We start from the raw sequence: 22892 nt of genomic DNA on the forward strand, positions 1-22892 counted from the left end.
AGCTACCTGGAATACACCTCCTCCCACCCACCCTCCTGCAAAAATTCCATCCCCTATTCCCAAATCCTTCGCCTCCGCCGCATCTGCTCCCACGATGAGACATTCCACTCCCGCACATCCCAGATGTCCAAGTTCTTCAAGGACCACAACTTTCCCTCGCAGTGGTCGAGAACGCCCTTGACCGTGTCTCCCACATTTCCCACAACACATCCCTCACACCCCGCCCCTGCCACAACCGCCCCCAGAGGATCCCCCTCGTTCTCACACACCACCCCACCAACCTCCGGATACAACGCATCATCCTCCGACACTTCCGCCATCTACAATCCGACCCCACCACCCAAGACATTTTTCCATCCCCACCCTTGTCTGCTTTCCGGAGAGACCACTCTCTCCACGACACCCTTGTTCGCTCCACACTGCCCCCCCAACCCCACCACACCCGGCACCTTCCCCTGCAACCGCAGGAAGTGCTACACTTGCCCCCACACCCCCTGCCTCCCCAACCTGTTCTTCCTCTCACCTATCCCCTCCTCCCACCCCATCTCAAGCACCTCCATTTCCTACCTACTAATTTCATCCCGCCCCCTTGACCTGTCCGTCCTCCCAGACTGACTTATCCCCTCCCTACCTCCCCCCCCACCCATACTCTCTTCTCCTCTATCCATCTTCAGTGCGCCTCCCCCTCTCTTGCCCCCTCAGCCCCATCCCAGGCCCCAAGATGACGTTCCACATCAAGCAGATGTTCACCTGCAAATCTGCCAATGTGGTATACTGTATCCATTGTACCCAGTGTGGCTCCCTCTACATCGGGGAAACCAAGTGGAGGCTTGGGGACCGCTTTGCAGAACACCTCCACTCGGTTCGCAATAAACAACTGCACCTCCCAGTGGCAAACTATTTCAACTCCCCCTCCCATTCTTTAGATGACATGTCCATCATGGGCCTCCTGCAGTGCCACAATGATGCCACCCGAAGGTTGCAGGAACAGCAACTCATATTCCGCTTGGGAACCCTGCAGCCCAATGGTATCAATGTGGATTTCACAAACTCCAAAATCTCCCCTCCCCCCACTGCATCCCAAAACCAGCCCAGCTCACCCCTGCCTCCCTAACCTGTTCTTCCTCTCACCTATCCCCTCCTCCCACCCCATCTCAAGCACCTCCCAGACTGACCTATCCCCTCCCTACCTCCCCACCCATACTCTCTTCTCCTCTCTCCATCTTCGGTCCGCCTCCCCCTCTCTTTCTATTTATTTCAGAACCCTCTCCCCATCCCCCTTTTTCTGATGAAGGGTCTAGGCCTGAAACGTCAGCTTTTGTGCTCCTGAGAAGCTGCTTGGCCTGCTGTGTTCATCCAGCCTCACATTTCATTATCTTGGATTCTCCAGCATCTGCAGTTCCCATTATCTCTGATCTTGGAAATATATTGTTCCTTCGGTGCAGCTGAATCAAAATCCTAGAATTCCCTCCCTGAGGGTCAACCTACAGCACATGGACTGCCGGGGTTCAAGAAGGCAGCTCACCCCCCACCTTCTGAAGGTTGGGGGGCGGTGGTGAGGGTCAACTGGGGACCGGGCAATAAATGCTGGGCCCAGCCTGCAAATCCTAAAAAGGGGGCTAACTGGGGTGGGGCGGTGAGTGGTCACCTAACAGGTGGGGGGGGTTGCAGGATTCGACGATGCAGCTTCTCAATGAGATCATTGAGAACTCCTGCCCCAGTGACTCACTCTCTGGGAAGGGAAACGAAAGCGAAATCTTATGAAGGTCACGTCTTGCGTTTGAGAATCAGGCTCCCCAGTGCGATTGGCTTGCAAGGGTTCAGAGCAACTTTCATTTCCTGTCACCGACAAGGCAGCAAACGGTTTAGGGTGTGCACAAAGGAAGCCAGGAAATTCCCAATTTGTGCCACCAGCCAGGGGCTTGTACCTCTCTATTCCCGGGAGCAAGAGGCTGAAAACCAGCGCCTGGGGGACCATGTATCCTTCCTCCGTGCTCTGTTGCATTCTCCTAGCCACCATCTCTGCAGGTGGGTTTGCAATGGGAAGGGCGAGAGGCGCTTTACAATCGGTTCTTAAAGGCAGCAAAAGGGAAGAAAAAGCCAGACTGGGGATTTTTCCCCCCTACCCCACTCTCTCTCTTTACCGAAGTGAACTCTCTGGACGTTTTCACAAGAGAGAGATACTTAAAAGTGGGATTTACTTGCACGTTGTGGAAGTGCAGGAGGAAGTGGTTTTAGGATTATTTTTAAGTTATTTGGAGGGGGTTGCTTTTGGTCACTGATTTAACTCGGTAAACGAAGTGCTTTAGGATCTTTAGGAAATCTCCGGGCGGGAGGAGGCCATTCGACCCGTGCTGTCCAACTCGAAAGCGCGTCTGGCAGTCGTGCCAAACCCCCAGCCCGTTTCCTCGCCTTAATTGAGACCTAAAGTTGAAAACAGAACAGAGAACTGGGAATCAGAAACAGCTGGAAAAGCAAAGTTCATGTTTCGGGTGCTCAGGGACCCTTTTCGATGGCCTTTTTTCTGTCCCCGTAGATGCTTTTCCAGCAATTTCTGTTTTCGTTTCTTAATTAAACCCCTAACCCACCCCATCCACCCCCCCCCAACTATTGGCTGGGGTAAAGGAACCTCAGGAAAAACAGGTCTCCCTGTGGTGTTCACACCATTAATTGTGGTGTTTCTCCTCACAGTGATGCTCACCTTTAGCTTTTGTCCATGATGTGTTGCACGTCTCCAAACTAGCACCAAGAAATAACAGCTATCCAGCCTACAGACTGGAGTATTGGCCATAGATGCTGGCTCTCTGAAAGGACTGTTCATGAGAACCCATTCTCTCACCTCGTCTCACACCTCAACCCTCCAGGCTTTTCGCTCTTTGATTATTCCTCCCTATTCCCCTTTGAAAAGTTCCTGTTGAATTGTTTCAGAGGTAGTAGGGACTACCGATGCTGGAGATAACATGGTGTGGAGCTGGATGATCACAGCAGGCCGAGCGGCATCAGAGGAACAGGAAGGCTGACGTTTCTTCAGAAGGGTCTAGGCCCGAAACATCAGCCTTCCTGCTTCTCTGATGCTGCTTGGCCTGCTGTGTTCATCCATCTCCACACCGCATTATCTCCTGTTGAATGGTGCTGTGTTTTTTAGGAGGGATAGGCACCAAATGCAGGCAAATGGGACTAGTTTAGTTTGGGGTCAGCACAGACCAGTTGGACCGAAGGGCCTGATTTCCCTGCTGTATGCGCTGCAATGATGCCCCACGCCAACCTAGAACAAGAAAGCACATTCTGAGTTCAGGGCATTCTGTGCAAGTGTGATATAATGTGTGGCACGGGTTTGGGGCTGGTACACATTGATAAGGAAGCGGTTTGTGATCAAAGTGTTAGATTAAAAGTCAGGATTGTTCACATTGGTTCTGAATGGATATTGTTTGCTTTGTCTACAGTCCCCAGTCTCTTCCAGTGGGTGCCTCCTCCTCCTGCTCGTTCTTACGGGACTTTTGAAACTTTGACATGACCGCTTTGTAACTTTTGCGGTGGAATCTCTCGCTGTCTTTCTGTATTACTTTCCCCTAGTTCTGTGCTTTCACTCTCCGTCTCTATTTTCAGTTCCATCACTTGCTCTGTTTGACTCCATTTCTGTTTCATCATGAATGAAGAGTTGGTCCTTTGAGCCCGTACTGCATTCTACAGCCCGATGGTGGATCCTTCCTCCCCACACCCATCGGTGCCCTTCAAATCTAGAAATGGATCCATCTCTTTCTTGAATGTACTCAGTGTCCCAGCCTCCACAGCGTCCCATTGGACAGAGTTTCACAGAGGCCACTACCACTGAGTGAACAGCTGTTCCTGCATCTCAGTCCAAAATGGCCCAGCCCTGGAGCCTGAGATTGTTTCTCCTGGTTCTAGACTCCACCCCCTCCCCACCCCCACCCAGGGGAGACAGCCTCCCTGTATCTCGTAATGTCCAGCCCTGTTAGAATTTTATGCACTTCAATCAGACTGCCCCTTTCTTCCTTCGAAATGTCAGCCTTCCTGCTCCTCTGATGCTAGACGTTCTTCACCCAGAGAGTTGTGAGCGCATGGAATGCTTTGCCAGTCGTGGAAGCGGAGTCACTAGTGACATTTAAGCGGCTGCTGGACATGCACATGGACAGCAGTGAATTGTGGGGAATGTAGGTTTGGTCATTTTAGTTTTGGGTTAGGATTATTCCACGGCACAACATTGTGGGCCGAAGGGCCTGTACTGTGCTGTACTTTTCTATGTTCTATAGAACATAGAACATAGAACATAGAACAGTACAGCACAGAACAGGCCCTTCAGCCCACAATGTTGTGCCGACCATTGATCCTCATGGATGCACCCTCAAATTTCTGTGACCATATGCATGTCCAGCAGTCTCTTAAATGACCCCAATGACCTTGCTTCCACAACTGCTGCTGGCAACGCATTCCATGCTCTCACAACTCTCTGCGTAAAGAACCTGCCTCTGACATCCCCTCTATACTTTCCACCAACCAGCTTAAAACTATGACCCCTCGTGCTAGCCATTTCTGCCCTGGGAAATAGTCTCTGGCTATCGACTCTATCTATGCCTCTCATTATCTTGTATACCTCAATTAGGTCCCCTCTCCTCCTCCTTTTCTCCAATGAAAAGAGACCGAGCTCAGTCAACCTCTCTTCATAAGATAAGCCCTCCAGTCCAGGCAGCATCCTGGTAAACCTCCTCTGAACCCTCTCCAAAGCATCCACATCTTTCCTATAATAGGGCGCCCAGAACTGGACGCAGTATTCCAAGTGCGGTCTAACCAAAGTTTTATAGAGCTGCAACAAGATCTCACGACTCTTAAACTCAATCCCCCTGTTAATGAAAGCCAAAACACCATATGCTTTCTTAACAACCCTGTCCACTTGGGTGGCCATTTTAAGGGATCTATGTATCTGCACACCAAGATCCCTCTGTTCCTCCACGCTGCCAAGAATCCTATCCTTAATCCTGTACTCAGCTTTCAAATTCGACCTTCCAAAATGCATCACCTCGCATTTATCCAGGTTGAACTCCATCTGCCACCTCTCAGCCCATCTCTGCATCCTGTCAATGTCCCGCTGCAGCCTACAACAGCCCTCTACACTGTCAACGACACGTCCGACCTTTGTGTCGTCTGCAAACTTGCTGACCCATCCTTCAATTCCCTCGTCCAAGTCATTAATAAAAATTACAAACAGTAGAGGCCCAAGGACAGAGCCCTGTGGAACCCCACTCACCACTGACTTCCAGGCAGAATATTTTCCTTCTACTACCACTCGCTGTCTTCTGTTGGCCAGCCAATTCTGTATCCAAGCAGCTAAGTTCCCCTGTATCCCATTCCTCCTGACCTTCTGAATGAGCCTTCCATGGGGAACCTTATCAAATGCCTTACTGAAGTCCATGTACACCACATCCACAGCTTGACCCTCATCAACCTTACTAGTCACATCCTCAAAAAACTCGATAAGGTTTGTAAGGCATGACCTACCCCTCACAAAGCCGTGTTGACTGTATTTGATCAAGCCATGCTCTTCCAGATGGTCATAAATCTTATCCCTCAGAATCCTTTCTAACACCTTGCAGACGACAGACGTGAGACTTACCGGTCTATAATTGCCGGGGATTTCCCTATTTCCTTTCTTGAAGAGAGGAATTACATTTGCCTCTCTCCAGTCCTCAGGTACGACTCCAGTGGAGAGCGAGGATGCAAAGATCTTCGCAAGTGGCGAAGCAATTGCATTTCTCGCTTCCCAAAGCAGCCGAGGACAAATCTGATCCGGGCCTGGCGACTTGTCAATCTTAATGTTTGACAAAATTTTCAGTACATCAGCTTCCTCTATCTCTATCCATTCCAGCATGCACACCTGCTCCTCAAAGGTTTCATTCACTACACAGGTCGTTTCTTTCGTAAAGACAGAAGCAAAAAACTCATTTAGGGCTTCCCCTACCTCCTCAGGCTCCACACACAAGTTCCCTATGCTATCCCTGATCGGCCCTACTCTTTCTTTGACCATTCTCTTATTCCTCACGTAAGTGTAAAATGCCTTTGTGTTTTCCCGGATTCCTTCTGCCAAGCCTTTCTCGTGCCCCCTCCTGGCTCTCCTCAGACCATTTTTGAGCTCCTTCCTTGCCTGCATGTAATCCTCTCTAGCTGAACTTGACCCTAGCTTCCTCCACCTTATGTAAGCTACCTTCTTACTTTGCACTAGAAGCTCCACCGCTCTCGTCATCCAAGGTTCCTTTATCTTACCCCGTCTTGCCTGTCTCAGAGGGACATATTTACTCATCACTCCCAACAACTGTTCCTTAAACCATCTATGTTCTATGAAACTCAAGTGAAGCCAGGCCCAGTTGATCGCAGCTCTCCGAATATGACAATGCTGACATCCTTGATAGGGAGACCAGCCGTGTACACAGCACACCCCCAGGGGGTCGCACCTGTAGGCAGGAAGACAGTTTGCCTTCTGAACCCCAGCTGTCTTACAGTCGAGGCCGGTATTCCATTCCCAGCGGCTTTGCTGCATCGGCCTTTCGCCTTGCATTGCCTGAGGCCCAGGTCTCTTTGTAGATCCACGATCACCCATTTAAGTGAGACCCTGCCATTCTGGTTTTTCACGCCCAAATGTATCACTTCACATTTCGCCACGCTCGACTGTGTCTGCCATAGGTTTGCTCATTCACTCAGCCTGTCTTGACTCCCTGAGAAGGCTCAGTGACTCCCCCTCCTCCCACTCGGGCTCTCAGTCCCACCCGGCTCTGTGTACATGCCAAACTCACCAGCACTGCATTCAGTTCCCATATCCTGGTCATTTCTGTATATTGGGAGGAGCTGGGGTCCAGGCACCGATCCCCGCTGGACCCCACAAGTCACTGCCTCCCACGCAGTAAAAGACCATTCTCTGGTTTCCGGTCTGTTAACCAACTGTCCATCCATTGCTAATCTGTTACCATCTTCACCACTAACCTTTCGTGAGGAATGATGTCAGAAACTTCAGAAAATCCAAATAGCTCACATCCACTGGTTCCCCCGATCGTTCCTACTTGTCACAGCCTCTGAAAACCCCCAGCTAATTTGTTATGCACAGTTTGCCTTTGATAAATCTACGCTGGCCTTGCCCGATCTTTTCCAGATGTTCTCCTGTCACCCTTCAGCCTTTCGGGCAGTGCTGCTGCTGCTGGGTTAACTGCTCACTAAATCTCTCTCCTCCCTCTGTTCTTAAATAATGACATGACACTTATTGCTGTCCTATCTGTAGGAACGGATTTTCTAAAGGTTCTTCCTGCCACTCGACGCCTGGTTCCTGAACATTTCTGAGAGATACATTTGTGGCTTCCTTTGTGAAGGCATCTCTCCCCCTCTCCGTTACACTGTCACCCACAGTCTCTCTCTCTCCCCCTCCCCGTTACACTGTCTCCCACACTCTCTGTCCCCCTCTCCGTTACACTGTCTCCCACACACTCACACTCTCCCCCCCCCCACTCCGTTACACTGTCTCCCACACACTCACACTCTCCCCCCCCCCACTCCGTTACACTGTCACCCACACACTCACTCTCTCTCTCCCCCCCCACTCCGTTACACTGTCACCCACAGTCTCTCTCTCTCCCCCTCTCTCCGTTACACTGCCACCCACAGTCTCTCTCTCTCCCCCTCTCCGTTACACTGTCTCCCACACACCCACTCTCTCTCTCCCCCCCCACTCCGTTACACTGTCTCCCACAGTCTCTCCCTCTCCCCCTCTCTCCGTTACACTGTCTCCCACACACTCTCACTCTCTCTCTCCCCCCCTCTCCATTACACTGTCTCCCACACTCTCTCTCCCCCTCTCCGTTACACTGTCTCCCACACTCTCTCTCTCCATCTCCATCACACTGTCTCCCACACTCCCTCTCTCTCTCCCTCTCTGTTACACTGTCACCCACACTCCCTCTCTCTCTCCCTCTCTGTTACACTGTCACCCACACTCCCTCTCTCTCTCCCTCTCTGTTACACTGTCACCCACACTCCCTCTCTCTCTCCCTCTCTGTTACACTGTCACCCACACTCCCTCTCTCTCTCCCTCTCTGTTACACTGTCACCCACACTCCCTCTCTCTCTCCCTCTCTGTTACACTGTCACCCACACTCCCTCTCTCTCTCCCTCTCTGTTACACTGTCACCCACACTCCCTCTCTCTCTCCATCTCCATCACACTGTCTCCCACACTCCCTCTCTCTCTCCCTCTCTGTTACACTGTCACCCACACTCCCTCTCTCTCTCCATCTCCGTCACACTGTCTCCCACACTCCCTCTCTCTCTCCCTCTCTGTTACACTGTCACCCACACTCCCTCTCTCTCTCCCTCTCTGTTACACTGTCTCCCACACTCCCTCTCTCTCTCCATCTCCGTCACACTGTCTCCCACACTCCCTCTCTCTCTCCATCTCCGTCACACTGTCTCCCACACTCCCTCTCTCTCTCCATCTCCGTCACACTGTCTCCCACACTCTTGCTGTTGCGTACTCTCTCGCTCACTGTCTATCCTCTCTCTTTCTACTCCCACCTTTCCCGGAACATTGGAATTTAGCCTGGATGAGGGTTGAAGGACAAACAGGAAGCAGGATGGCCAAGTGTGGTTAGAATGAGATAACACGGTGCAGAGCTGGAAGAACACAGCAGGCCAAGCAGCATCAGAGGACCCTTGGGTCCAGACCCGAAACATCAGGCTTTCCTGCTCCTCTGGTGCTGCTGGGCCTGCTGTGTTCATCCAGCTCCACACCGTGTTATATCAGATTCTCCAGCATCAGCAGCTCGTGCTATCTGTGTGGTTGGAATGATTTGCTGGCGCTGATGTTAACACTGATTGCCAAGATGTTGCAACATAACAATTTGTGACAGCCTGGTGTATTTAAGCAACACGGGACACAGTTTGGTCACAATTTTCTCTTCTGCTCTAACTACCACAAGTAACCAACTCTAAATCTATAAATGTCATATCTCCCCCCAGTACTAACCTGCCTTCTGTCTTCTCTCTCTCACTCACCTCAGGGGATTAGATAGTTAACAACAATCCACCCTCATTATACCATCTGCAAACACCAACTCATCCAAACCTCTTCACCCTGTATCAGAGATAATGGGAACTGCAGAAGCTGGAGAATCGAGATAATAAAGTGTGGAGCTGGATGGACACAGCAGGCCAAGCAGCACCTCAGGAGCACAAGACAACAAAATGTGAGGCTGGATGGACACAGCAGGCCAAGCAGCATCTCAGGAGCACAAAAGCTGACGTTTCGGGCCTAGACCCTTCATCAGATGAAGGGTCTAGGCCCGAAACGTCAGCTTTTGTGCTCCTGAGATGCTGCTTGGCCTGCTGTGTTCATCCAGCCTCACATTTTGTTGTCTTGGAGTCTCCAGCATCTGCAGTTCCCATTACCTCAGGAGCACAAAAGCTTTTCTGATGAAGGGTCTAGGCCCACAATGTCAGCTTTCCTGCTCCTAAAATCTGCTTGGCCTGCTGTGTTCATCCAGCTCCACATTTTGTTACCTCTTCCCCCTGTACCCTGTTCACCCAGCATCCTCCCGCTCACTAATTCTCACAGCCTCAGGCTGAACCAACCCCTTCGATGTTCAAACTCTTATTGTGTTTACAAATCATAGCACGCCCTCCTCCCAAACCCCGGCACCTCCTCCCTCAGCCCTCCCCGCGCTCCTCTCCCTAACCTTGGCCCTCCTCCCAAACCCCGTCACCTCCTCCCTCAGCCCTCCCCGCGCTCCTCTCCCTAACCCTGGCCCTCTTCCCTATCCCCGTCACCTCCTCCCTCGGCCCCCCACGCGCTCCCCTCCCTAACCCTGGCCCTCCTCATTAACACCGTCACCTCCTTCCTCGACCCCTTCTCCCCGCGCTCCCCTCCCTAACCCTGGCCCTCCTCCCTATCCCCGTCACCTCCTCTCTTGCACCCCCCCACCTCCCGCGCTCCCCTCCCTAACCCTGGCCCTCCTCACTATCCTCGTAACCTCCTCCCTCGGCTCCTGCTGTGCTCCCCTCCCCGACCCTGGCCCTCCTCACTATCCCCGTCACCTCCTCTCTCGGCCCCCACCCGCACTCACCTCCCTAACCCTGGCCCCCCTTCCCCATCCTTCATACCTCCTCCTCCAGTCCCTACACACCCCTCCCTTTCCTGGTCACCTCCTTCTCTGGCTTCGACACCCCCTCCCTATCTCTGTCACCTTCTCCATTTCCAGACCCTTTCTCTGTCAACCCCTCCAGCCCCTACACCCCCTCCATATCTCTGTCACTCCCTTCGGCCCCTACATCCCCTCCCTATCTCTGTCGCCTCCTGCAATTCCAGCCCCTTGACCATCTCCTGATTCCCATCGCTCCCCCATTGGCTGCCTGGGCCCAAAGCTCTGGAACCCCCCCCTCCCTAAAGCTCCTCCTGTCCCTCTGTGTGTTTCCTCCTTATAGACGTTCCTGAAAACTGGCATCTTTTTCTGAGCCCTGACCCTCCCCATGTAGCATGCTGTTTGATTACAGTTACAGGAAGGTAACGAGGCATTTTAAACAGTTTCAAAGGAACAAAAACCTCTGTCAAAGCAAGGTGCATCATCGAGATGTTCCCACTTCCCACCCAAACCACTGCCAAATGGCGTTAGTCTGTAACCTCTCCAAAGTAGCCCCATCATCCGAATCTGTTGCAGTCATAATCAGGTAATGGCCACCATGAGGAGCCTGAATGCCCCCAACCCCAACATGTCTGCAGTTATTTCCTCTAAATCCCACTCCAAACCTCAAACACCACTTCCTCTTGAAGCTGAAAGGGCAACCTTCCCAGATGAGATGACTCAAACGTTCGCATTGCTGAGTTGAATCATATTGTAAGATCACTTTTGTGCTAATCCAGTGTTAGGTACAGAGTAAAGCTCCCTCTACGCTGTTCCCCACCAAATGCTTCCAGGACAGGTACAGCATGGGGTTAGATACAGAGTAAAGCTCCCTCTACACTGTCCCCCATTAAACACTCCCAGGACAGGGGCAGCATTGGGTTAGATACAGAGTAAAACTGCCTCTACACTGTCCCCATGAAACACTGCCAGGACAGGGACAGCACGGGGTTAGATACAGAGTAAAGCTCTCTCTACACTGTCCCCCATGAAACACTCCCAGGACAGGGACAGCACGGGGTTAGATACAGAGACCACTACTGTAGTCCCCTTATTTAGCTTAGAGACCGATCATTAGGATGATCATGGGTTTGGAGGGATTGCTTCATGAGCAACAGCTAAACAGGTTGGGATTCAGGAGAATGAGAGGTGACCTCACTGAAACATTGGCAGGGCCAGTTGTGAGGAGGATGTTTCCCCTCAGGGGACAGTCTCGCTCCAAAGGGCACAGTCCCAGAATAGACGGGACGAGGAGGAATTTCTTCTCTGAGGGTTAAAAGTTTTTGGAACTCCTTGCTGCAGAGAGCTGTGCGAGCAGAGTCCTTGTGTACATTTAGGGCTGAGATAGATTCTCGACCAGTGAGCGTAATGGGGAAAGAGAAGGAAAGTGAACATGAGGAGTGTTGAATCAGCCATGATCTGTTGAATGGTGGAACAGGCCTGAAGGGCCAAAAGGCCTTATCCTATTCCTATAGCTTATAGTCTTAAATGTCTCCATCCGGCACTCCCAGGACAAGGGGCAGGGCAGGGTTAGATATAAAATTTTGAAAGGTAGAGAAGAATTGTAGGGGAACCAAATAAATCTGTTGGTAACCAGTTACCGAGTCGTGAGATCCTTTTAGAGTTGTCCTGGCCTCTCCAGCCTGGCGTTGTGGTCACCTCCTCTGGTCCTAGCCTGGTCAGCAGGATCGGGTCCTTGCCTGCTGCTGCCCAAGCCCAGTTTGTAGCCAAGTCCTCAGAGAGATCATTCCTTACCCGAGCAGCTTGTGAGAGCAGCAAAGAGATTTGGCATTGTCGACATGATCTTGCAGGGCACTGGAGCTTCGTGTACTAACTGTTGGATTCTCCGTTCACAGCAAATGGGAACACAGAGTGTGATGGGTCTCACTGTCCACCAAGACCAAAACCTGCTACTCTCCTCCCTCCAACTGTCATCAGTCCAAGGAAACCAGCTACTCTAGTGCCACCAACTGTAATTGGTCCAGTGACCACCACCATTCCTCCAACCCCAGCCAATCACACCACCCACGCTCCGGCCAATCACACCACCCACGCCCCGGCCAATCACACCACCCACGCCCCGGCCAATCACACCACCCACGCCCCGGCCAATCACACAACTCACGCCCCGGCCAATCACACCACCCACGCCCCGGCCAATCACACCACCCACGCCCCGGCCAATCACACCACCCACGCCCCGGCCAATCACACAACTCACGCCCCGGCCAATCACACCACCCACGCCCCGGCCAATCACACAACTCACGCCCCGGCCAATCACACCACCCACGCCCCAGCCAATCACACCACCCACGCCCCGGCCAATCACACCACCCACGCCCCGGCCAATCACACCACCCACGCCCCGGCCAATCACACCACCCACGCCCCGGCCAATCACACCACCCACACTGTGTGGCCCACCAGTGTGCACCCGAGCCCTGCTCCCTCCTCCAACAGTGGAAGCTACAATGTGACCAACAACCAAACAGTCTGTGCGTTGGCAAAGCTGGAGATAAGGTTGCGGGTCCGATATCCAACAGCAGAAAGCAAATCGGTGAGTGAACCGGTTTCTCTCTCGCTGCCTCTTACGCCGACTGACCGGAACAAAGTCTGAGGCGACCGCTCGGGAGTCGGGAATATTGTAAAGCTTACTCCACTTTTAAACTGAAAGTGTCTGACAGATGGAGTACGATGTTGGTAAATGCAAGGTCATCCATTTTGGTCAGAATAACAGCAAAATGGATGATTATTTAAATGGTGAAACATTGCAGCGTGCTGCTGTGCAGAGGGACCTCGGTGTCCTTGTGCATGAATCACAAAATGTTGGTTTGCAGCTGCAGCAGGTAATTAAGGCAGCAAATGGAATATTGTCCTTCATTGCCAAAGGGATAGAGTTTAAAAACAGGGAGGTTTTGCTGCAGCTGGTGAGGCCACACCTGGAGGACTGTGTACAGTTCGGGTCTCCTTACTGGAGAAAGGATGTTACTGGCCCTGGGAGGGGGTGCAGAGGAGGTTCACCAGGTCGGTTCCTGAGTTGAGAGGGTTGGTTTATGAGGCAAGATTGAGCAAACTGGGATTGTACTCATTGGAATTTAGAAGGATGGAAGGGGATCTTATAGAAACATCCAAAATTACGAAGGGAATTGATAAGATAGAAGCAGAGAGGTTGTTTCCACTGGTGGTTGGAACTAGAACTGGTGGGGGTGGGGGGCATAGCCTCAGAATAACAGGGGAGCAGATTTAGGACTGAGTTGGGGAGGAACTTCTTCACCCAAAGGGTTGTGATTCTGTGGAATTCCCTGCCCAGTGAAGCAGTTGAGGCTTCCTCATTAAATGTTTTTAAGGCTGAGATAGACTGTTGAACAGTGAAGGAGTTAAGGTTATGGTGAGTGGGATGGTAACGGGGCTGAGTCCATGAAAAGGTCAGCCAGGATCTTACTGAATGGGGGAGCAGTTTGAGGGGCCGAATGGCCTCCTCCTGGTTGTAATGCACCTGAACACTTTTAAACTGAAAGTAAACTGTCAGTAAATGTCATCAAACGCTTCCAGGACAGGGACAGCATGGGGTTAGATACAGGGTAAAGCTCCCTCTACACTGTCCCCCCACATCAAAAACTCCCAGGGACAGGGGCAGAACGGGGTTGGACACTGGGTAAAGCTCCCTCTACACTGACCCCATCAAATACTCCCTAGGGTTGGGGAGAGCACGGGGTTAGGTACAGAGTAAAGCTCCCTGCACCATGTTGTTTCTGGTGAACTGTGTGGATCTGACCGGCTGAATGTGAGACATGTCCCGGTATTTCTCCTCACTGAAGGCTTTATTCCAATCCAGCTGGTAATCCTCTGTCCAAATCCACAGCACCCCACTGCCCCGACCCTCCCGCACCTCCCACCAACTCCCCCCACCCACCCACCGCCCTGACCCCCCCGCACCTCCCACAGACTCCCCCCACCCACCCACCGCCCTGACCCCCCGCACCTCCCACCGACTCCCCCCACCCACTGCCCCGACCCCCTGCAACTCCCACTGACTCCCCCCACCCACCGCCCCGACCCCCCGCAACTCCCACTGACTCCCCCCACCCACCGCCCTGACCCCCCGCACCTCCCACCGACTCCCTCCCTTCCACTGCCCTGACCCCCCGCACCTCCCACCGACTCCCCCCACCCACTGCCCTGACCCCCCGCAACTCCCACTGACTCCCCCCACCCACCGCCCTGACCCCCCGCACCTCCCACCGACTCCCCCCACCCACTGCCCCGACCCCCCGCAACTCCCACTGACTCCCCCCACCCACCGCCCCGACCCTCCCGCACCTCCCACCGACTCCCCCCACCCACCCACCGCCTCGACACCCCGCACCTCCCGCCGACTCCCCCCACCCACCCACCACCCTGACACCCCGCACCTCCCACCGACTCCCCTCACCCACTGCCCCGACCCCCCGCAACTCCCACTGACTCCCCTCACCCACCCACTGCCCCAACCCCCCGCAACTCCCACTGACTCCCCTCACCCACCCACTGCCCCGACCCCCGCACCTCCCACCGACTCCCCCCATCCACCGCCCCGACCCTCCCACCGACTTCCCCCACCCACCCACCGCCCCGAACCCCCGCACCTCCCACCAACTTTCCCCCCCCTTCGCACCTCCCACCGACTTCCCCCACCCACCGCCCCGACCCTCCCACCGACTCCCCCCCACCCTCCGCCCCGACCCTCCGCACCTCCCAGCCTGGCGCAGGTTACTGTTGGAAGTGGGTGATGACCAAGAGTCTGAGCTCTTACTGATGTGACTGACCGGACTCTGTTTGTTATTCACAGGCCTGGGGAGAGTTCATTATCAATCCAAACAGGACTACTGCCTCCGGAACGTGTGGCACAGACTCTGTCACCATGAACCTCACTTTCCCAGAGGGATTCCTCACTTTCGGTTTCAAGAAGGTGAGTGTTTTAAAAACCCGAGTTCCGAGGTTTCCAAAAAAAACTCTCTGTAACCCGGGCCTCACTGGGACAGTGACCGGGAACGGGATCCCTCCCTAACCCGGGGCTCACTGCGACAGTGATTGGGAATGGGATCCCTCCCCTAACCCAGCGCTCACTGCGACAGTGATTGGGAACAGGACACACCCAGCAGAGGGGGCAACACAGTGGGATACAGTCGGGACGGAGTTGTTCTGGGAGTCCTCAACATTTACTCCAGACCCCACAAAGTCTCATGGCTTCAGGGTAAACATGGCAAGGAAACCTCCTCCCTCAGCTGATGAATCCGTACTCCTCCATGTTGAACAACACTTGGAGGAAGCACTGAGGATGACAAGGGGCACAAAACATCCTCTGGGTGGGGGATTTCAATGTCCACCATGAAGAGTGGCTCGGCCGCAGTGCTACTGATCGAGCTGGTTAGGTCCTAAAGGGCAGAGCTGCTAGACTGGGTCTGTGGCAGGAGGTGAGGGAACCCCGGGGAAAATCATACTTGACCTCATCCTTAATCTGCTGGCTGCAGACCCATCTGTCCATGACAGTGTCGGTAAGAGTGATCATCGCACAGTCCTTGTGGAGATGAAGTCCCACCTTCACACTGAGAATAACCTCCATCGTATTGTGTGGCACGAGTAGCATGCTATATGGGACAGACTTTGCACAGATCTAGCAGCTCAATACTGGGCATCCATGAGGTGCTGTGGGTCATCAAAAGCAGCAGAATTGTACTCCAGCACAATCTGTAACCTCATGGCCCGGCATATCCCCCACTCAACCATTACCATTAAGCCAGGGGATCAACCATGGTTCAATGGAAAAATGTAGGAGGATGTGCCAGGAGCAGCACCAGGCCGTACCTGGTTTTGCCCTGAAGCGTGATTAGTGACATTATGCCACACTGATCATCACCAAATTGAGACAATCTAACTGTTGCCCCTTGACATTCAATCATGATATCATCACTGAATCCCCCGCTATCAACATCCTGGGGGTTACCACTGAACTGGACCCACCACATAAACACAGCAGCGACAAGAGCAGGTCAGAGGCTGGGAATCCTGCAGCGAGTAACTTCCCTCCTGACTCCCCCCCCCCCCCAAAGCCTGTCCCACCATCTACAAGGCACAAGGCAGGAGGGTGAGGGAATACTCCCCACTTGCCCCTGGATGGGGCAGCTCTAACACCTCTCAGGAAGCTCGACACCATCCAGGACAAAGCAGCCCCCGGCTCGACTAGCCCCACATCCACAAACACCCCACTCCCTCCCCCCCACCAACGCTCAGTCGCAGCAGTGTGTACCGTCTACAGGATGCTCTGCAGAGATTCACCAAAGACCCTCAGGCAGCACCTTCCAAACCCACAACCCACTTCCATCCAGAAGGACAAGGGGCAGCAGGTACATGGGAACATCACCCCCTGCACGTTCCCCTCCGAGCCCCTCCCCATCCTGACCTGGAAATATATTCCTGTTCCCTCAGTGTCGCTGGGTCAGAATCCCTGGAGTTCCCTCCCTGAGGGACACTATGGGTCACCCCACAGCACATGGACTGCAGCGGTTCAAGAAGGCAGCTCACCCCCACCTTCTCAAGGGGGGGGGGGGGAAGGAGACGATAGATACCAACATCCCCTGAGTGAATATAGTATAAGATGACGCTGGCTGCGAGTTGGTCTTTCTGGATTAAATCACCAGGGGCAACAGAACGGGTCACAGGGTGAAATCAGTTGGTGGGTCTGCAATCCTGACACTGTCCATCTCCCTGTCCTGACAGAACAGCAAGCAGCAAACCTTCTCTCTCAGTGCGGTTCACAGTGAACTGATGTACAGTTTTCCTGATGCAGCCGGTAAGTTACCCCCCCCACCCGCCAAATGGCTGGTAAAGCTCAGAGTCTGTACACTAATACAATTGAAGCTGCAAAGACACAGCACATTGGGCAGGAACTGTGGAGAGACAGGGAGAGATTTAACTCTCCATCGCAAAAGTCACCAACCTGCAACATTAACTCGGTTCCTCACACTCCCAAAGATTGTTTTTTATTTTTATTCTGGATTTTCAGCCTGTACAGGATGTTGGCTTTTTGCCCCTTGAGCAGCACCAGTCAATTGGCTAAATATCCCAAGGGGCCTCACAGCACTGTGACCGAACGAGATTTCAATCCAACCCAGAGAGCCGCAAGATATGGCTAACAGCAGCAGAGGGTTGGGGGGAGCAGGGGGGTAGGGTAGAACATCCCGAGGGGTCAGGGAGGGGTCTCCAGAGTTCGGGGCCCCCGGTGCTGAAGCAATGGGAATCAGGGGGACGGTCAAGGGGCTGGAATTGGAGGGGGTGGCAGAGATAGGGAGGGGCTGGAGGGGGTGGCAGAGATAGGGAGGGGGTGTAGGGGCTGGAGGGGGTGATAGAGATAGGGAGGGGGTGTAGGGGCTGGAGGGGGTGACAGAGATAGGGAGGGGGTGTAGGGGCTGGAGGGGGTGACAGAGATAGGGAGGGGGTGTAGGGGCTGGAGGGGGTGACAGAGATAGGGAGGGGGTGTAGGGGCTGGAGGAGGTGACAGAGATAGGGAGGGGGTGTAGGGGCTGGAGGGGGCGACAGAGACGGGGAGTGGGTGTAGGGGATGGAGGGGGCGACAGAGACGGGGAGGGGGTGTAGGGGATGGAGGGGGTGACAGAGATAGGGAGGGGGTGTAGGGACTGGAGGGGGTGACAGAGATAGGGAGGGGGTGTAGGGGCTGGAGGGGGCGACAGAGACGGGGAGTGGGTGTAGGGGATGGAGGGGGCGACAGAGACGGGGAGGGAGTATAGGGGAATGGAGAGGGTGATAGGGAGGGGGTGTAGGGGACGGAGGGGGCGACAGAGACGGGGATGCGGTGTAGGGGCTGGTGGGGGTGTTGGGCACTGATGATTTTAACGTTGTGTCAGTTTTATTGAAAGGATGACGCAGAGTGTATGGGCCAGCGGAACTTGCCGTGATTATTATTTATCTCCCATTTCCAGTTTCTTTCCTCTGTACAGGTGAAAGTCCGATGTTCTCATTTTATTTTGTCCATGTGACACGTACAAAGTGCCTCTTTATTTCTGGTTCAATTATCTCCCTCCTTTCCAAATTACCTTAGGAGCCGCAGTTGGTGACAATGCACAGCGTCTCACAGCAACTGAAACCAAACTCAACACAAACCTGCGCTTTGACAGTCTTTGTGCAAACACACGGCCCTTCCCAACCTGACTTCCTTCCTCTCAATGATCTTGCACAGGAGCCAACGTGTGTGCGCACGTGTGTGTCAAAGTGAATTTGTGCGCGTGTGTGTGTCTGTGTGTGTGTGTGTGCGCATTTGTGTTGTGAGCGAGCGCGTGTGTGTGTGCGCATTTGTGTTGTGAGCGAGCGCGCGTGTGTGCGCATTTGTGTTGTGAGCGAGCGCGTGTGTGTGTGTGTGTGTGTGTGTGCGCATTTGTGTTGTGAGCGAGCTTGTGTGTGTGCGCATTTGTGTTGTGAGCGAGCGTGTGTGTGTGTGTGTGTGTGTGCGCATTTGTGTTGTGAGCGAGCGCGCGTGTGTGCGCATTTGTGTTGTGAGCGAGCGCGTGTGTGTGTGTGTGTGTGTGTGTGTGTGTGTGTGTGCGCATTTGTGTTGTGAGCGAGCTTGTGTGTGTGTGCGCATTTGTGTTGTGAGCGAGCTTGTGTGTGTGTGTGCGCATTTGTGTTGTGAGCGAGCTTGTGTGTGTGTGTGCGCATTTGTGTTGTGAGCGAGCGTGTGTGTGTGTGTGTGCGCACGTTTGTGTTGTGAGCGAGCGTGTGTGTGTGTGTGTGTGTGTGTGTGTGCGCACATTTGTGTTGTGAGCGAGCGCCTGTGTGTGTGTGTGTGTGCGCGCATTTGTGTTGTGAGCGAGCGCGCGTGTGTGTGCGCATTTGTGTTGTGAGCGAGCGCGCGTGTGTGTGCGCATTTGTGTTGTGAGTGAGCGCGCGCGCGCGTGTGTGTGTGTGTGCGCATTTGTGTTGTGAGCGAGCGTGTGTGTGTGTGTGTGCGCATTTGTTGTGAGCGAGCGTGTGTGTGTGTGTGTGTGTGTGCACATTTGTGTTGTGAGCGAGCGCGTGTGTGTGTGAGCATGCATGTGCGCATATGTCTGTGAGGCACGTGTATTTGCAAGTGTGTTTGCACACGTGTGTAAATACAATTTACTGCTTTTCACCACAAAGCCATGATGCTATTACATACATTAAAGTCTCCTCCTGCAGCCACTGACCTGGTAACACAGCTCACTCCAACCCCAACCCCAACCCCACCATCAAACCCGCAGACAAGGGAGGCGCAGTGGTAGTATGGCGCACTGACCTCTACATCGCCGAGGCCAAACGCCAACTCTCCAACACCTCCTCCTACTGCCCCCTTGATCATGACCCCACCCCCGAGCACCAAACCATCATCTCCAACACCATTCATCACCTCAGCAGACCTCCCACCCACAGCCTCCAACCTCATTATTCCCCAACCCCGCACGGCCCGTTTCTATCTCCTTCCCAACATCCACAAACCTGCCTGCCCTGGTTGACCCATCGTCTCAGCCTGTTCCTGCCCCACCGAACTCATCTCCACCTATCTGGACTCCATTTTCTCCCCTTTAGTCCAGGATCTCCCTACCCACGTCCGTGACACCACCCACACCCTCCACCTCCTCCAGAACTTTCAATTCCCCGGTCCCAAGACTTTATTTTCACCATGGACATCCAGTTCCTATACACCTGCATTCCTCATGCAGATGGCCTAAAGGCCCTCCACTTCTTCCTGTCCCACAGGCCCGACCAGTCCCCCCACTGACACCCTCATCCGCCTGGCTGAACTCGTCCTCACCCTCAACAACTTCTCTTTTGATTCCTCCCACTTCCTACAGACAAAGGGGGTGGCCATGGGCACCTGCATGGGCCCAAGCTATGCCTGCCTCTTTGTGGGTTACGTGGAACAGTCCCTCTTCCGCACCTACACAGGCCCCAAACCCCACCTCTTCCTCCGTTACATTGATGACTGTATCGGCGCCACCTCTTGCTCCCCAGAGGAGCTCGAACAGTTCATCCACTTCACCAACACCTTCCACCCCAACCTCAAGTTCACCTGGGCCATCTCCAACACATCCCTCACCTTCCTGGACCTCTCAGTCTCCATCTCAGGCAACCATCCAGAAACCGATGTCCATTTCAAGCCCACCGACTCCCACAGCTACCTAGAATACACCTCCTCCCACCCACCTTCCTGCAAAAATTCCATCCCCTATTCCCAATTCCTCCGCCTCCGCCGCATCTGTTCCCAGGATGAGGCATCCCACTCCCGCACATCCCAGATGGCCGCGTTCTTCAAGGACCGCAAGATCCCCCGGCCCCCCCACAGTGATCGAGAACGCCCTTGACCGTGTCTCCCGCATTTCCCGCACCTCGTCCCTCACACCCCGCCCCCGCCACAACCGCCCCAAGAGGACCCCCCCTTGTTCTCACACACCACCCCACCAACCTCCAGATACAACGCAACATCCTCCGACACTTCCGCCATCTACAATCCAACCCCACCACCCAAGACGTTTTTCCATCTCCATCCTTCTCTGCTTTCCGGAGAGACCACTCTCTCCGTGACTCCCTTGTTCGCTCCACACTGCCCTCCAACCCCACCACACCCGGCATCTTCCCCTGCAACCGCAGGAAGAGCTACACCTCCCCCCCGTACCTCCCCCTCACCCCTATCCCAGGCCCCAACAAAACCTTCCACATCAAGCAGATGTTCACCTGTACACCCGCGAATGTGGTCCATTGTATCCGCTGTTCCCGATGTGGCTTCCTCTAAATCGGGGAAACCAAGCGGAGGCTCGGGGAACGCTTTGTGGAACACCTACACCTCCCAGCTGCAAACCACTTCAACTCCCCCTCCCACTCCTTGGACGACATGTCCATCCTGGGTCTCCCCCCGTGCCACGACGATGCCCCCTGAAAACTGCAGGAGCAGCACCTCATATTCCACCTTGGGAGCCTGCAACCCAATGGTCTCAATGTGGACTTTACCAGCTTCAAAATCTCCCCACCCCCACCGGCCTCATCCCAAGACCAACCCTCCCTCTCATCCCTGCCTCCTTGACCTGACACAGCCTGCCCATCTTCTCTCCCACCTATCTGCCCCCCCCACCTCACTGACCTACCCCCACCCCAACCCCCAACCTACACTCACCTTTACTGGCTCCATCCCCACCTCCTGGACCTGTCCATCTTCTCTTCACCTGTCTGCTCCTCCATCCACCTCCCATCATTGCCTCCCCATCTCCCTATTTATTTCAGAGGCCCCTTACCCTCCCCTATTTCTGAAGAAGGGTTCAGACCCGAAACGTCAGTCTTCCTGCTCCTCTGACGCTGCTTGGCCTGCTGTGTTCCTCCAGCTCCACACCTTGTCACTTATTCCTGACAGTGGCTTCCGTTGAATTCCTCTTCCATCAGTGCTATTTTTTTGGAGTTTTTCTCTCACTGACATTAAGTGGCTGGGGACTTAAAGCGAAAGAGCGTGGAGTGTTCAGTGACTTACACCCACAGATTGCGGAGGTGCATGGAGAGGAAGTGTTTAAGCGGTACACTTCTGGATGATGTACGGGCTGGGTTCTGAAGGGCGTGTTATGGTGGACTAGAAGCCTCCCTCCCCCCCCCCAACCTCTAGGCCACAAGTTCATGTTCATGAAATATGTCCCAGCCTCTTGCCGTGGGGCTGGAATGTCCGGCCCCCTACTCCTGCTCCATTTCCATTTGACCCTTTCCTTCGCTGCCTGCGGTAGGCTGCGTTCGAAACGTGTGCTCGAGTTCCACAGGCAGTTGGGAAGCACGGTGGGTTTTCCCGAAAAGCAGAGCTGGGTTTTTCCGGCTGGTCTCGCGCAGCTCGGCGTGGACCCAGAAAGCAGCAGCATTTGTAGCAGCTGGGCAGGGTTTGGAATTTGTCCGTTGGGTCTTTCTTTGATGCCGGGAATATTGTTTGTAAAAGATGGGCTGGTTCTGTGCCCCTGAGGTTTTTCTTTCAGTATAGTTGGCCTCTGAGCTGCTTTATTTTCCCCATGTTGTGATATGTCAATGTGGAGTACGCCTGTTCCCCTTTTTCTGTTTGTTATTCACTCATTGTCACAACAACGCTGATGGTCTTTTTGTTAAAAACAGGATTATTTGTTCCTTTGGAGAGCTGGGCCCTGCCTCTGACTGAAGTCAGCGTATTTCCAGTAGTTTTAAACTGTTTAATTTACATGAGGGGGCTGTCCGTCCATCTTCTGTTTCTACACCGAAACGCAGGAGCTGGCTTGTGTCCCGTTCGCTCCCAGGAACAGAAAGGATCAGGAAGGGAAAGGTGGAAACTGATTCTGGTGCTAAGTCAGATCCCAGCTCGAGTGGATCCTGTTAGTGACTCCATCCTCTGTTCCACTGCTGTATCGCACTGCGCCCACAAACCGTGTCCACCAGATCCTTGTCTCCACTGGATCTGTGTGTCCTTTGGCTCAGCAGATCCCCGCATCCACTGGATCTGCAGATCTATGTGTTGAGCAGAACCCTGTGTCCAGTGGATCCCCGTTTACACCAGATCACTGTGTTCACTGGACCAGCAGATCTGTGTCTAGCAGAACCCGGAAGGTGTCCACTGGATCCCTGAGACTACCAGAACCCTGTGTTCAGCCGATCCTCGTAGACTCAGGGATCTAGCAGACACGAGGATCGGCTGAACACAGGGATCTGGTAGACTCAG

At 53.8% G+C, this 22892-nt stretch overlaps 1 protein-coding gene across 1 annotated transcript in view; it reads left to right on the forward strand.

Moving 5' to 3' along the window:
* The first annotated feature begins 1797 nt into the window (after positions 1–1797).
* Positions 1798–22892, forward strand: part of LOC125448647 (macrosialin-like) — a 31653-nt gene continuing 10558 nt past the window's right edge. Inside the window, exons 1-4 of the mRNA XM_059642553.1 lie at positions 1798–2028; positions 12025–12728; positions 15000–15119; positions 16928–17000. Of these exons, the coding sequence (XP_059498536.1) occupies positions 1977–2028; positions 12025–12728; positions 15000–15119; positions 16928–17000 (949 nt within the window). The 5' untranslated portion in view covers positions 1798–1976. The remainder of the gene's footprint in view (positions 2029–12024; positions 12729–14999; positions 15120–16927; positions 17001–22892) is intronic.

Source organism: Stegostoma tigrinum, chromosome 45 (assembly GCF_030684315.1).
Source record: "Stegostoma tigrinum isolate sSteTig4 chromosome 45, sSteTig4.hap1, whole genome shotgun sequence".
NCBI classification, from domain to species: domain Eukaryota; kingdom Metazoa; phylum Chordata; class Chondrichthyes; order Orectolobiformes; family Stegostomatidae; genus Stegostoma; species Stegostoma tigrinum.